Genomic DNA, 15,986 nt, shown 5'->3' with positions numbered 1-15,986 from the left:
TATGTATACAATTATTATTACCATTATTATTATTATTATTATTATTATTATTATTATTATTATTATTATTATTATTATTATTATTATTGTTATTATTTCTTTATTATTAAAAGATATAAATGCCTTTAAACAATAAAAAGATAATAATTGCCTCTAAAAAAAAAAAAAAAAAAAAATCGTTGATTGAAATTTTAATTAAGACAATGAATGATTATCATTAATAATTATTATAATGAGATTGAAATCATCATTGTATTCTTGAATGATATAGAATAAATAATAATTATTTATAACAAAAAATTCCTGTAGATAACGTGTTAACGAAGACAAAATGAAAAAAGTAAAAACGGTTTTCTTATTGATCGATTTCTATTCAAAGTAGAATTTCTATCTCACAATCTGTAAACATTGGATTCGTGTGATGCATATTGGACCGTCGAAGGCCCTATCCGATTAAAACTTCACGATCAGTGAATCGTGCTTTATTGACCCGACCCTTCTGCTTCGATTCTTTCTCGCGAGCAACATATTAATCATCGAGATTGGTTAAGTAATTTACAATGTCAATTGAAACGAGAATATTTACATATATTTATTGTTTCTATTTTTTTTTTTTTTTTTTTGAATCTTCTCTTCGTAAATCAATTATTATTATATCTTTTTTTATCTTTCTGTTTTTATTTTCTTTTTCTTTTTTATGCATTGAACTATAGAGAATATCGTTCAGATTTTATTTAACAGCTCAGTGAATTTTGTTTAAGTGAGAAGTATCAGTTCTTTGTGTACAATTATTATTTATATTTGTTGTTTTTATAGTTATGCTAATATTTTCTTTTATTATTATTTTTAATATATAATATATATAATATTTAATATATATGCATATATATATGTATTAAATATATTAAAAATTTTATTTTGTTTCTATTTTATTATATATATATATATTATATAAATATTTTATATTAGAAATTATATAATACAATTATATCTTCTATAAATTAACCCCAAAGTTTCAAGGTGATTTTAAAAATCAATGACTATATTGAGACTTTTCAAGGTTTTAATTAAGCTTGCAGTTTTACAAACTAAAGTTTTAATTTTACAATTTAATTGATTCTTAAAATTATCTAGAAACTTTTGGTCCATCCTGTATTTTATATATATATATATATATATATATTATCATTTAAAATATAGAACATATACTATATATATTAAAAATATTATTTGAAAAAATGTATTTATGTGTGTTCTTTAAAATGTTCTAACAAAGTAAAAAATATCATCTCCAAAACAATCACAAATACATGACACGTAAGTAATTACTATTATATAATTTAAAAAAAGAAAGGAGACAAAAATTAAAATAAAGTATTCCAACTTGAAGAAAAGCAATAAACGCGTAACTGCAGAAGTTAAAATTACAGCGTGGGAGTGAAAACAAAATTTTCTAAAAGTTATAATAACTGTATTATTTTTTTCGTCTGTAAATTAAAGCAGATATTCTCTTCATTTAAGTATGTACGATAGTAAAGAATATATTAGGGACGATAATATAAAATCTCTCCCAAAAAAAAAAAAAAAGTTATATAAATAAAAGAAAAACTTAGCCAAGTGGAAATGATAAGTCACATATACACATATGCGCTATGTACACATAGATACATTATATATAAATATATACACAACAAAATTTTGTCTACTTAGCGCAAAATGATTTGTAAATTAAATTTTATTTTTATTAAAAGAAAAAAATATATATATAATGAGCTTAATTTGTTAATATTCTTAATACATTGTACTTCATTATTACAGTTATTTTTTTATTCTTGGATTTTTTTTTTCCTTTTTTAATTTGACACGCTTCAGTTCCTTTCGTTTTTCATATTAGCTCACATTAACTTTCTCTTTTTTTTTTCTGTCTCTCTTTTTCGAAGGTCCAATCTGACGCAAAGATTCGCTATAACCGATCAGGCTCTGCATAATATGACAACCTGGCCCTTGGTTTCCGTCCCCAGAGACGAAAGCAAGACACAAACATACGATGTTGTTAGCAAGGAAGCTTTTCAAGCACGGCTCGAGGATTTCAGGTAAATCAAAGTTATCAAATTGTTTACAAAAGTCTATTACAGGATTAGATCGTTTTTCTTTTTTTTGAATTTGATAAAACAAAAAGAGAAGAAAAATAACTGACTAAGATCATAGATGATATTTGATAAAATTCGTTGCTAAAAGATGAACAAAGATATTAATACAGACATATACACATAATACACACACATATATATGTACAAGATAAGCGGATTAAATGTTTTCAAACGATTTTAAAAATCAATAGATCTTTTTCGAATAATTCGAAGATAATTTTGTCTTTAAATTGTAACAAATATTACATGCCTGGCTCGTAATATTTTGAAGAAGAAAAAGAGAAAAAAGAAAAAAAAAGAAAAATAAGCCTGAAGAATCTCGATGAAGAGTAACTAATTTTTTAAATCATCTAGAAACTTTTCGCCCACCTAGGAATTTTTTGGTCCTGTTTATGTATGTATAATTGGTTATGACGTCAAAGAAGAGTACTGCTTTAAGGGCCAATTCGAGCAAGCTCGGTTAACTTTAATCAATGATTAACTCGATTAGCAGCGTAGCAAACAGTAATCCTTTTAGATGTGTATCGTTCTTAATCTATATTTGCATGATATCAATAGCCGTTTAAAAATTTTATATATTATATAAAACAAACAAAATATTAATGAAAATAATCTAAGAAAAGAACTCATCTATGAAATTGTAGGTTAATAACGATATATAGTTAACAGTTATTGGCTACACTGTTGATCGAGTTAATTATCGATTAAATTTAATCGAACTCGATTGAAGTTCCTTTGAAACTCGTTTTAATTCGTGTCCTATTCCTAGCTACGTGAAACATATGTGTGTGTGCGTGTGCGCGCGCGCGCGCGCGCGCGCGTGTGTGTGTGTGTGTGTGTGTAGATAAACTAATGCGTGATGCTTTAATCATATATAATTTTTAATTAATAAATTGCTTATTACGGTATTATGTGCAATTGGCAAATGAGTTACGTGATTAAGGTTAGATTTTTATCATTTGGATTATTAAACATATTTTCTATAGTATCATTGATCATCACGTTAATTTTTATGAGAATACGATTCTAATCTGACTATATATAATACTGAAAAGAAAAAAATATCACTGGAATAAATTCTTAAATCGTTTCATTTGTAGAATTAAATAAGTCGAAAAATCAAGATTAGATTTTTATCGTTTTCATTATTAATCATATTTTTTTATAGATTTATCAATCATTAAATTACAAAGATTAATTTGAGAATACTCTTCTAATCTGATCGTAATTGTGAAAAAGAAAAGAAACAATTATCATTGGAATAAATTTTTAAATCGTTTCGTTGTAGAATCAACTGAGTCAAAAAAGTAAGGTTAGATTTTTATCGTTTTGATTGTTAATCATATCTTTTATAGAATAAACGATCATCAAATTAATCTTCGTGAGAATATTATTCTAATCTATGTATCCAATATAATCTGTTTAATATCTACGTGTCTAAATATAATCCATATAATTAAAATTGTAAAGAAAAAGAAAAAAAAAAGAAAAGAAAAAAAAGAATATCATTGGAATAAATTCTTAGATTGTTTCGTTATAAAATGAAATGAATATTCGATAATACGTGGAAAATTACAAGAAGAGCTAGTGAAGTTCCCTCGAGTCATCGTTCCGACACTTGTTGAATTTCCATTCATAGTACGAGTGTGTACACTTCTCTCCTACACCACTAACCATTATGGAGGACATTAAAATACGATCGAAGTTAGACCTCGTTTAACTACTCTACTTAAAATACTTTATGGAAAGACACGATAGCATATCTCTCATTACCATCTCATTACCATTGTATTCATTTCTCTCTTTGGTTCTTTGTTTTCTTTTTATTTTATTTTATTCCATTTTTTTTATTTCTCTCTTTCGAAAATTATAATTTCTAATTTACGAAACGTTGTTTTTGTTGTTACGCATAAAAAAAAATCGTAATTTGAATTTTTCCAAACTATTCCATCGAGTCGTGTCAAACTCGACGTATCCAACGAATACAAAATATAAAATAAAGCTCGATATTAATAAACAAAATATATATATATGTAGTAATACATATATAGTAATAATGGTTCTCAATCATTTTTATTCTTTTTTTAAAATAATAATTATCGTATTTTTATTAATATAAAAAATTAATGAGATAATAGAACATGGTGTAATGTATGTTATCTAAAAAAAAAAAGAAATAAGATCCGAATGAGTATATATATATATATATATAAAGTTATGATAATCTAATCTAATCTAATATTATATATTATATATAAATAGTACTATATATGTATACATTATAGTTAGCTACATTAGTACTACATACAACACACACACATATATCATATTTGCATTTACAAAAAAAAGAATTCGTTTCTAAAACAATACATAACAATATGTATAACGTATAATGTAAGTAGTCGAAGAGAAATAATACAAGAGTCGATAATAGTATAACCATAGTATACCCCATAAGAGAATATTTATAGAAAGCACGTTTTTCATTCCGCCGGAATGAAAAAGCTGCTCGGCTTCACAGCGAAGGCACGTATAGCCAATAAATCGATAGGACGATAAAGTATCGATATGGAAAATTCTGCCTATCATAGGCGACGGGACGAGAGTTCCGAATATCATCTTTCACATCTTGTCAAACACGATCTCCATCTCGTTGGCCAGGAGAATACGAAATTCATTCGTATCTCGATCACAGTATACACAATCATCAGTCAATTTTTATTTTTATTACGTAACTGTGTTATTTCGTATGCATGTATATATATATATAGTATGTGTATATAAATTTCTCTTCAAAATCTTGTTCTTTTTTAACTTTCCATTGTACCATTGATCGATGAATCGATTTTATTGAAAAAAATTCCCCACAAATCGAACAATATTCCATTGACGAAATACTTCTTAGATTCAATGATTTTCGTTGATGAAGCATATCGCAGATCAACATTATTTTCATCTACGACTTATTTCCCGATAGATCATTTCCATTGACGACATTTTTCGTAGAAACATTATTTCTCCATAGATCGTAATTATTTTCATTAATGATCTCTATAGATCTATGTATTAAATTATATTTTATTTCAAAAATTCTCTATAGATCGATATTAATTTCGTTGAACGATATTCTTCGATATCATTACGAAGAATTTTCGTTAGGTTAGAATTTCACCGTAGATCAAACGTAATCGATTGTCATTGATTCACTCATAAATCGATATTATTTGTATATCGATAAAAATTCATCATAGAAATATCGAACTAAATTACCGTTGACTAAATTTGACGCAGAATGAAAGTTATTTTCGTTATTGAACGTCACACTTGCCTTGATAAATTCTTTTTATCGATGAACAAAAAAAAAAAGAAGAGAAGAAGAAGAACAAGAACAAGTATAAGAAAAAGAACAAGTTTAAGAAAAAGAACAAGAGAAGGAAGAAGAAGATGAAAAGAAAAAATAAAATGTCAACGTAGCATGGAAAGGGTTATTATTTTCCATTTACGTACATAAATGCATACATAAATATTTACATGCATACTTACGTAAGTACATTCATCCATACATACATACATATGTACACACATACGTACATCATACATACATCCATATATATTTAATACCTATATATGTCATGCATGCATCATACATAACACATACAGGTGCATACATACATACATACATACATACATACATATATATATATATATATATATATATATGTACACACATTTGTGATCAGGGGAAAAGATAATGGAATGGCGTTGACGAGGCCGTAAAGAGAACAGCACAATACAAACCATTAAGAATCTTCAAGATCCTTCAAAAGGGAAAGAAAGAGAAATAAAAAGAGAAAAAAGAGAGAAAGAGAGAAAGAAAGAAAGAAAGAAAGCGACAAACAAAGAAATGATAGAATCTTATTGTTAGATACGACAAGAAAGAAGATAGTACATATTGACAGTAGATCAGGGCTAAGTACGCACGAAGGTGTAATAAATTCCCTCAAAGAAACTCCTTCGGGAGCTTCTCTCATTCCATTTTCCTCACTATCTACACAAGCAATATATATATATATATATATATACATATATATATACATATGTATATGCATATATATATATATATGTATATGTAACACATGATGAGGTTGTCACGCATGAGCGCGTGACCGCTCATTTGGAGCACTTGGATGTATTTTTAGACTTTCTCTCTCTCTCTCTCTCTCTCTCTCTCTCTCTCTCTCTCTCTCTCTCTCTCTCTCTCTCTTTCTCTCAACACGTACTTTCATCATACATATATACAGACATATATACATATATACATACATATTGCTCTTTGTCTGTTCGTAAAGAGTTTGGCAAATAGCTTTCAATATGGCGGAATAGAAGATAATATTGTATTGTTGATGGGATTTCTCTCTCTCTCTCTCTCTCTCTCTTTCTCTTTCTGTTTCTCTCTCTTTCTCTTTCTGTTTCTCTCTCTCTCTCTCTCGCTCTCTCTCTCTCTCTTTCTATTTCTATTGAAATGAAACATTAAAAAAGAAAAAAGTATACCTATGTTCAAAAAGTGGCAGAGAGAGAGAGAGAGAAAGATATATGGTTTCTTTTTTCTTTTTCTTTCTATTATTATTTTTTTATTTATTTATTTGTGTTCATATATTACAAAAGAAGAGAGAATGGAAAAATATATAAGGAAAAATTGTATTTTTACATTTCAGACAGAAAATAAGCTCGGAAGAGAGTAGTATAACGGAGGTATTGGCTTGGTATACGAGCGTAAATGCGGCCATGCTAGATCATTTGACCAATCAGATCAAAGAAACGGATAACAGCGGTGTATGGAGGTAAGTTCCTTTCTTCATTTTATTTTCTTTCTTTCTTTTTTTTTTTCTTATGTCTTATTATTAGATTTAATAACGTGCATTTATATTAAATATCGTAGTAATTATTTTCTTTAATATTATTGATTCGGATATTAGACAATCAGTTCTCAATCGAAGTGTCATAAAAGTTTTTGTTTTATTTCATTAAAATTTTTGTAATATTTAAACAATTGTATTATCTAATTGCAAGCTTGTAAAAAATATTACTACTACTATTATAGTAGTCAATATCGTGTCGAAGATTTAGAACTATTGATTTAGAAAATGTAATTAATTTTATTCGGATTTTAATAAAGAAAAAAGAGAAAGAAAAAAAAAATAAGAGCGAATAAACAGAGTCAGCGAAAAGTTTCTAAATGGGCCAAAATTTCCTTGATATTATTAAAAATCGATCAAGCTTTCTCAAAACTTTTTGACCTTGTACTTAAGCTTGCAGAGTCTTTGAAGAGAATTTGAAGAAAAAAATTAGCTTGAAAAATTTGAAAAAAGTGTAATTGATTTTTAAAGTTATCTCAAAATTTTTTGGCTTATCCTATATAACAAAATCGGCAAAGTAATATTCTTTTTATCATTATTTCTGTCCCACTTCTTTTTTCTTTATTTTCTAGATCCATCTTTGTTTCCTCTATATTATAAATTATTTTATATAAAATTTATTTGACATCGTCAACAATAGTATTGAATATATTTGATAACATTGAAAAATATACTACAAAGTATTAACAGTCACAAACGTTACAGTTACTCATTATTTTTTTATTTTTTTATTTTGTAGTTTTAACAATCATTGATCGTACATATGTATGTACTTATATATAATACATATATACATATCTTTTTACATACAGATATTTGATAGCCTTCAAAAATCTATTACGAAGTATCGAGAGTCTCGGTATTGCTTCCGTTTATGGGATCAATTATTTTGGACGTGGAATACTTCTAGGAGACAACTATGTTAGTTATGTACGTCACGAAGCTCTAGGACGAGATCTGTTGAATGGATCCCTCACATATGTGCCTTCTTTAAAACACTTTTATATCGAGCTTACTCGAACTATGACCGATTATGGCAGGATCAAGTCTAGGTATGTACATGCATACATATATATGTATATGTATCTATATATACATTTAAAGTGGACATATACTGTATATATAATAATAATTATTTTTATTTATCTTCCTGTCTACCTACAATTTGTATAAATTTTCTAACTAATTTTTAAATTACAATAATTAGTGTTATTAAAAACAAAAAAAATTCGTTAGAAAATTTCTAATATCATATATATATATATATGTATATGTATAATTATATAATTATAATATATGTGTACAATTATTATTATTATATTATTATTAATAAAAATAACGAATTTATATATATTTTTTTTAATCACAGGCGAGATGAAATTCTTCGGAATCTAAAACGAGAGCCTAGCGTGGATGACGCCATCGCTTATTTCGACTCAATGGCGACCTATGTCGATGAACTTCGTAAACTTCAACGCGAATTACGTCACATGATACGGTAAATTTTTCTTTTTTCCTTTCTTACTTTTTCTTTTTTATTTTTTGTTCTTCTTGTCGCGATCATTTATGACGATATAACGAAATATATATCGTTCTTTTTAGAAATTATGTTAATTCAACTCTGCAAGATGCCAGCAATAAGGAGGTTGCTGGTATAGCCATTGTTGTTTTGGTCCTAGTTGTTTCACCTATTATTATAATATTAGTACGCAATGCAGTGGCTACTATTCAAGTAAGTTAATTTTACAAAGAGAGAAAATGTGATTCATAATGAACAAAATTTATTGGTAAATTAATTTTTCTTTTTTTTTAATTTTTTTGGATAATTTTTTTTTTTGTAAATTTAATTTTCACTCAATTAATACGTATTAGAAGAAAAAAGAAGAAAAAAAATTCTATATATCCAAATTTGTAAACTTCTCAAACGATATCAATTTCGTAGATGTATGCTGCCAATTTAGCGCAAAAAGCTCGTGAATTGAAGAGAGAGAAAAGAAAGAGTGACACTTTGCTCTTTCAAATGTTACCACCTAGCGTAGCTCAACAACTAAAACAGACTCAACAGGTATATTAGTTTGACTTGGTATAACGAAAAAAAAAGAAAAAATAAATAAAAAGAAAAGAAAAGAAAAGAAAAAAAAAAGACCAAAAATATTCGATTTACGAATAAGTTAATAAATCAAGGTTTACTACGTACAAGGTGCCAGCTGAATATTACGAAGCAGTGACGGTTTACTTCAGCGATATCGTTGGATTTACTGAAATTGCTGCTGAGAATACACCGCTCGAGGTACAGTGGATTTAAAATAATTCTTTTAATTAACGTGTGATATTATTTAATTTTAAAAAAGACGATTACGTCTATTAAGTATGATTATTCGCATGATATGATAATTACAACTCTTACTATATATAAAATATTCGAGTACTTAAATTACTCATTACAACTCAAAATCCGAATTTAAGTATCCGTATATTCGAATTTAAATACGAGTATTTGAGTGACAAATTTTCAAATCTTTTATTAAATGATTACTTCAAATATAAAAGCTTTCGTTTGAATTTTTATCATTAAGAGAATAAGTTTAAGTAAAACGATCAAAATGACAAATTTAAAGAAATTAATATATTAATACTTCATTTACAATTATTATTATTATTATTATTATTATCATCATCATCATCATCATCATCATCATCATCATCATCATCATAAGATAATAACATATTGTTTTATGATGTAAGAAAACAAGTTTACTTATATATTTCCCAGTGACGCAAACATGATCTCATTACATTTACAATATTACTCCAGCAATTAGAGTAAGCGCACTTGCTGGTGATATTATTTTCTGAAGATAAACATTTTCGGAAATTTCATTTCTCTTAATTTCCACCATATCGGGTGATCCAAATTGTGTCTAATTTGCACGATTCCGTTAAATACATCTTAAATTTGGTAATTTAGTGTACCTCGCGGTATTATTTTTAGTGGATATAAAATTTAAAAAGTAATTTTTTAGACGTACGTTTTTTATATTCTGAGACGTATCATTTGTTACAAAGATACGTTGTATGGGTAGTACTTTACTTTTTTCCTTTCTTTTTTTTTTTTTTTTTTTACTGTTTCTCTAATTTCTTTTATTTAATTCTATCTGATTCGAATACGATATTCTTGTAATAGGAATACAAGAACGAAAGAGAGAATAATTTAATTACAGGCGTCGATTTTTTAATTGTATTATCGTATTACAATCGTTTGAATTTATTAATCAGGTCTTTGTCGTAAATTAATTATTTATTTATCAAGGATTTTGATAAATACATTTTAATAGTAAATATTATAAATTTATATCGTAAAATGGTATCAAGAGCTCTGTTAGAGAAGATTTGGCTCTTCGTTGTTGATCGATCAATAAACAAATATGCGAATATCCGGATATTTCAATATAAATTTTATGAATATCCCAAAACTCAAATATTCATAAATTCGTATAACGATAATAAGAGTACTTAATGATAATCAATATTTCATGTTTACTTGGTCCTTAAAAATGTATTAAATCTTTTTCAGGTTGTCACGTTTCTCAATTCGATTTATAAATTGTTCGATGCCCGTATCGAATGTTACGACGTTTACAAGGTCGAAACTATCGGTGATTCTTATATGGTTGCTTCCGGATTGCCAGTTAGAAATGGTACAAAATATTATTTTATAAAACTATTGACTTTTCTCCTCTGAAAACTTTTTTTCCTTTTTCTCTTCTTTCTTTTTCATTTTTAATTAATTAATAAATTACGCCTTCTGTTTCCTCCCGATTGTCTTATGAAACGAAATTATTTTTATTCCTTATTATTTTTACTTTTTGTTCAATTAACTAATAAATAATTCGTTTCTTTCGATTTGTCTGATGAAATAAGATATTATTCTTATTAATATTTATTTCTTTAATTTAATAATAATTTAATTTTATCAATGAATTATTTACAAGAACAAAGTTTCAGAATTATTGTTAATTACGATTGGTTTGTATATGAAGGTGATAAACATGTATCCGAGATTGCAACGATGGCTTTAGACCTATTGGCTGCTTCCTCGGTCTTTCAAGTACCAAAACGTCCCGGTGAACGACTTCAAATACGAAGTGGTGCACATACAGGACCAGTTGTGGCAGGTATCGTAGGCAGTAAAATGCCACGATATTGTCTATTTGGCGATACGGTTAACACGGCGAGTCGTATGGAATCAACAGGCGAAGGTAACGTTAATGTAATAGTTAAAAATAGATTTTGTTTAATAAAAAAAAAAAAAAAAGAAGAACAAAACAAAAATAAGTAGAAGAACATCGTTGACGCGGATATATAAAATAAATGATGAAACGTGATTCTCTTTTTGCAGCTTTACGGATTCACATTAGTTTAGAAATGAAAAAGGCCTTGGACGCTGTTGGTGGATTCAAAATCGAGCACCGCGGTTTGGTAGATGTTAAAGTACGTTTCTTTTATCTATCCAATTATAAGTGAATCGTATTTTATTCCTATTAAATTATGAATATTAAAAAAATGTTTATTAATGACATAATTTCAATATATATATATATATAAACACACACACACATGTATATATACGTATATATACATACACAGGGGAAAGGCCTAATGGATACATATTGGTTGGAGTGTAAGGATGGTGGAATCGCAAGAGCAGCCGAGTTGGACTTGCCTTCATTCTTTGAAGATGTACGACCAGTCTTCATGCGCCGTTTACGAGAGGAAGGTAAGAAAAAGAAAAAAATGACAATGCTTTAATCGAAAAAATTATAAGAAAGTATCTCCATTGTGCGTTTGATTAAAACTGTCGATTGAAAGTTTGTCCAATGACAATGAATTAAAAATGTTTCTTGTTAAAAATTGAACGATCAGGTACCCTCTGATGCGAGCCCTACTCCCGGCGAGACCTGTGGTATATAAATCGTCCCGTACGACCTTGTATACGCCTATCTCAGCCAAATCTTATCGACCATTTGAAGAAACCTAGCCAAGGTCGTAAAAATCGACTTTCTCACCCAAACCTTCACATAACGCCAGTGAAAACTCAACCTCAATCACAATCGAGTATAGAATCCCAAGATTCAGTTACTTATGACGGTACACATTCGACTACACCTTGTCCACCTAGTTACTCGCCGGCGAGTCAAAGGAGTCGATTATCACAACCGAATCTACCGACATTGTTGATATCGTACGAACGTCGATCTGGCGGTGGTTCGCCTGATCGTCGTATAAGAATGTCACAGCCAACCTTGAACTCGAGTTTCAGCGGCATCAATTTCGTTGGTATGAATCGTGGCTCGCGTTTATCTTATACGAGTTTGAGGGCACCTTCAGGCGACAATAGTATAAACGAGGAGGAGAGACTTTCAACGCCTAACGTCCATCGACTTGGTGGTAGCGCTGGTGAGAATATATCCACGGTTGATAATGGCTCGAGATTCTCACAACCAGATGTCAGACGTTTTGCTCTACGTCAGGATGTACCAGCTAAACGCGAAAGACTCTCTCAGCCTACGCTTCTATCTGGCGATTATTATCCAAATCGTGGACAACAGAGATTGTCCCAACCATGTTTGTCAACCGTTAGAGACTCCGGTATACCAACAATGATACTACAATCACCATCACCACCTCCCATGAAACACAAAAGATTTTCACCGATTTCTGCAGCCACTCATAGAGAACGTCTATCCCAATTGGATATTGGCGGGAAGTATAGAAACTGGAAGGATCTCTCTAACTCTACGGTAAAATTCAATCGTGATAGATTCTCGATACCAGAATTGGAAACTCAGAATGATTTGAAATTGATGGCTGGTACACCTAAACAAAGATACAGTCTTGACAGTCAATTGACGCGTAATCAGGATAGTGGGAGATCGAGATTATTACCGATAGCTAGCTCTCCGATCTCCGAACATCAACAGAGCAAATTTGAAGAGATTACTGGTACGGTAAATGTCGGACCTAATAAATTGAAGACACCTACGCGTGAATGTTTGGAAAGTGTTATTGTCGCTAGCACAACGCCTATATTGCCATCGGGAGATCGCAGAATACTCGACTCTACGATAGCCCTTAGATCTATCTCACCTACGGCCATTTCATCTATAACAACTGGAACAACATCAACGTCTACGTCGATCACTACAAACGCAACAATGGCTATGATTAAAGGTATATCAACAACTGTCTTACCACCTAGAGAAAGAATGTCTGTACCAGAGATCAGAAACTCGAGCTTACGTCGTTTGTTGGATCCACCGACTAGACAGAGACACAGCATAACAGGTAATCTTAGACAATGTCTACTTTCACCTAGCAAAGTCCATGACATAACGAGGAAACCTTACAAATTTTCTATCGACGAAGCTTTGGAAAAATTAAAAAAAGAAAAAGAAAAGGAGAAGGATAAAGATAAAGACAAGGATAAAGAAAATGTTAAAGAAAAAGAGAAAGAAAATATCATAGCCAATGAGTCTGATTTCGATATAATTCAACCCCCGAAACACATCCAACGTCATTATTCTTATACTTATGACATGAACGACGAAGGCACTTCCATTGGTAAGATCTCAGTCAGTAGTATACCTAAGAAGAAATTTTTAGAGAGTAACTTCGATGAGAATGAACAGGTTATTACAACTGTAATAGAAACTGATGTACCAGTCATATTAGGTACGCCGAAATATTTTAAAAGAATGCAAGCTTATTCGAGTGAGACACCTAAATGGATCAGAAAGTATCTAGATAGTAGCGACGGTCCTAAATTTGGTAAGAAAAGTACAACGGGCTCTGGTAACAAGGACAGCTCGAAATCTAGCAGGAAAGGTAGCAGAAGAAAAAGTTCTTTGGAATCGATCGAAGCCGAAAAGAAACCAGAGAATAAAACTCGATCGAAATCAGTAAGTAGCGGCGAAAGAAGTCCGATGATGAAGAGCACCGGTATCAGTCAAGAATTCATGAACAATATTAAAAACACTTACGTCAGAATCGTGCCAACCAGCAATATGCAAGAGAACAGATATGAAATAGCCGTAGGATCGAGTTGGACTCAAGGTAATGACAATCGTGGATCTTATGGTGTTGTTGATGGTGATGATACCGATTCGGATGATTCTACCTCTATTTAAATGCCAAAGATATAGTTATTTTTCCAAATGACCGCTAATTAACATCGGAATGACTTGAGAGAATCTCACCATTGTATCGCTTATATAAATATCACGACTACGCTATACGCATATATATATATATATATACATATAATATATTATATATTGTATATTATATTAAACTGTATATTATATCATATACCATATATCGTGTGTCACGTTTCATGCATTATTATACATATATTATTATGTTTCTAAATGTTGAATTCGTTGAGAAAAAAATGATACCAGGATACAAGTGACACTGATCAGAATTCATTAAAATATAATTTCTAAACTTTTGTTAAATTATTTCTTTATTTTCTTCAAGATTTTTTTCTTTGTTGCAATCAAAATATTTAATGTTTTAAGAGAAAAATTCATAAGCAAAGTGCATTACCGTATGTCATTTTTAATTGAATTTTGTACTTAAATCGTATTTTCAACGCATGATCTAATAAAGGTAATAAGGAAGCATTAATTCACACAATATATAATTAATTATTGATTTCTATAATAATGATTATAGAATAACGAGTCAATAAGATATAAATGATAATAATGATGTCAAACATTGTACATATGTCATTGTTTCAAAAATTAAATTATTCTTTAGATATACGAAAGTATATAGAGAATTACTTATTCGATACTTTCATGTTTTCGATTATATTATTTTTATTTCCTTAATGAATTAAATAACACAATTTATATATATATATATATCTTTTTTCCTTTTATACTAATATAATTTTTATTGTTATATTGATGCTTCATCATTATGATCTTTATTAATGATAAAGATTGAATACAAATGAAATCGATGGTTCCTTGTATTAAAATAGCTGAATTATTTTTTAAACTGATACTAGTCATCCTACTGAACAAAACGAACGTGGTTTAATAATTTTTTATCTCAATCAATTACCAAGATGATTTCCAACTGGTATTAGAAATATTTGAAATACTATTTTATATATTATGGATGCCAAAGTATGTGAATGTAAATAAAATAATATTTCAGATATACATATAAGAAAGATTAGAAAGTTAATTAGTTAAATAATTTCTTTTAATACTCAGAAGTTAGAAATAATAATAATTGAATAAAAGCGTTTTTATTATAATTTTATATTTTTCTCCTTTTCTTTTTATGTTTCTCTTGATATATTATTTTAATAAAATTAAAGGCAATATAGGCCATCTCATATGATATTATCAGAATAAAAAATCACATTTCTCAAAAAGTAACATCAATAAACGAGTAATGTTAAGTTATATTTTAAACAATGCAAATAAATCTTTGTATTAAAAGCTTTAGAAGAAACATTTGTTTTATGTAACTGAATTGTTTCATATTACGCTCTCGCATTACATTACTTATGTTGTATATTATTTTATAACAACAACAAAAAAATAAAAAAGAAGAAAGATGTTAGAGCTTTCAAGACTATAAAATAACGTAGATATTAAATGTTGTGTAACGTGGAATAATAAATGTTACTGTTGTCAATAAAATATGTTTATTACCTATAAACACTAATAGAATAGAATAAAAAATAGATTAATAGAAAATAAACGACAATAAATGATTTCCTTCATGGAACTATGTACGATTCTGTAATCGTTAAATCCCAATGAAATGAAATGTGTCGATGAAATATTATTAATTTATAAAAAAATTTTATTAAAAAATTATTTCGTTATTCTCT

At 28.6% G+C, this 15,986-nt stretch overlaps 2 protein-coding genes and 1 long non-coding RNA gene across 20 annotated transcripts in view; all 3 read left to right on the top strand.

Moving 5' to 3' along the window:
* Window positions 1-12,139, top strand: part of LOC127068564 (receptor-type guanylate cyclase daf-11) — a 28,489-nt gene extending 16,350 nt beyond the window's left edge. For all 18 annotated transcript variants that reach the window (XM_051004864.1, XM_051004865.1, XM_051004861.1 and 15 more), the window contains 12 exons: window positions 1,941-2,093; window positions 6,866-6,991; window positions 7,879-8,118; window positions 8,436-8,564; window positions 8,669-8,798; window positions 9,009-9,131; window positions 9,267-9,356; window positions 10,641-10,764; window positions 11,107-11,325; window positions 11,466-11,557; window positions 11,714-11,843; window positions 11,990-12,139. In XM_051004864.1, coding sequence (XP_050860821.1) covers window positions 1,941-2,093; window positions 6,866-6,991; window positions 7,879-8,118; window positions 8,436-8,564; window positions 8,669-8,798; window positions 9,009-9,131; window positions 9,267-9,356; window positions 10,641-10,764; window positions 11,107-11,325; window positions 11,466-11,557; window positions 11,714-11,843; window positions 11,990-12,000 — 1,567 coding nt within the window. In that variant the 3' untranslated portion in view covers window positions 12,001-12,139. The remainder of the gene's footprint in view (window positions 1-1,940; window positions 2,094-6,865; window positions 6,992-7,878; window positions 8,119-8,435; window positions 8,565-8,668; window positions 8,799-9,008; window positions 9,132-9,266; window positions 9,357-10,640; window positions 10,765-11,106; window positions 11,326-11,465; window positions 11,558-11,713; window positions 11,844-11,989) is intronic.
* Window positions 3,400-6,417, top strand: LOC127068572 (uncharacterized). Its single transcript, XR_007782977.1, has 2 exons — window positions 3,400-5,693; window positions 5,891-6,417. It is a non-coding gene; the product is annotated as an uncharacterized LOC127068572 (long non-coding RNA).
* Window positions 12,140-12,354: 215 nt separating the features above from the next.
* Window positions 12,355-15,792, top strand: LOC127068565 (uncharacterized). Its single transcript, XM_051004880.1, has one exon. It carries the CDS (start codon window positions 12,355-12,357, stop codon window positions 14,251-14,253), a length of 1,899 nt encoding a protein of 632 aa, XP_050860837.1. The 3' UTR covers window positions 14,254-15,792.
* The last annotated feature ends 194 nt before the right edge of the window (window positions 15,793-15,986 follow it).

The sequence above is a fragment of the Vespula vulgaris genome, chromosome 13, assembly GCF_905475345.1.
Source record: "Vespula vulgaris chromosome 13, iyVesVulg1.1, whole genome shotgun sequence".
In the NCBI taxonomy this organism is placed as follows: Eukaryota; Metazoa; Arthropoda; class Insecta; order Hymenoptera; family Vespidae; genus Vespula; species Vespula vulgaris.
This window is presented reverse-complemented; position numbering and strand designations above follow the sequence as displayed.

Excerpts from the sequence above, each read along its gene's own strand:
- LOC127068565 (XM_051004880.1), top strand. The coding sequence starts at position 12,355 with ATGTCACAGCCAACCTTGAACTCGAGTTTCAGCGGCATCAATTTCGTT.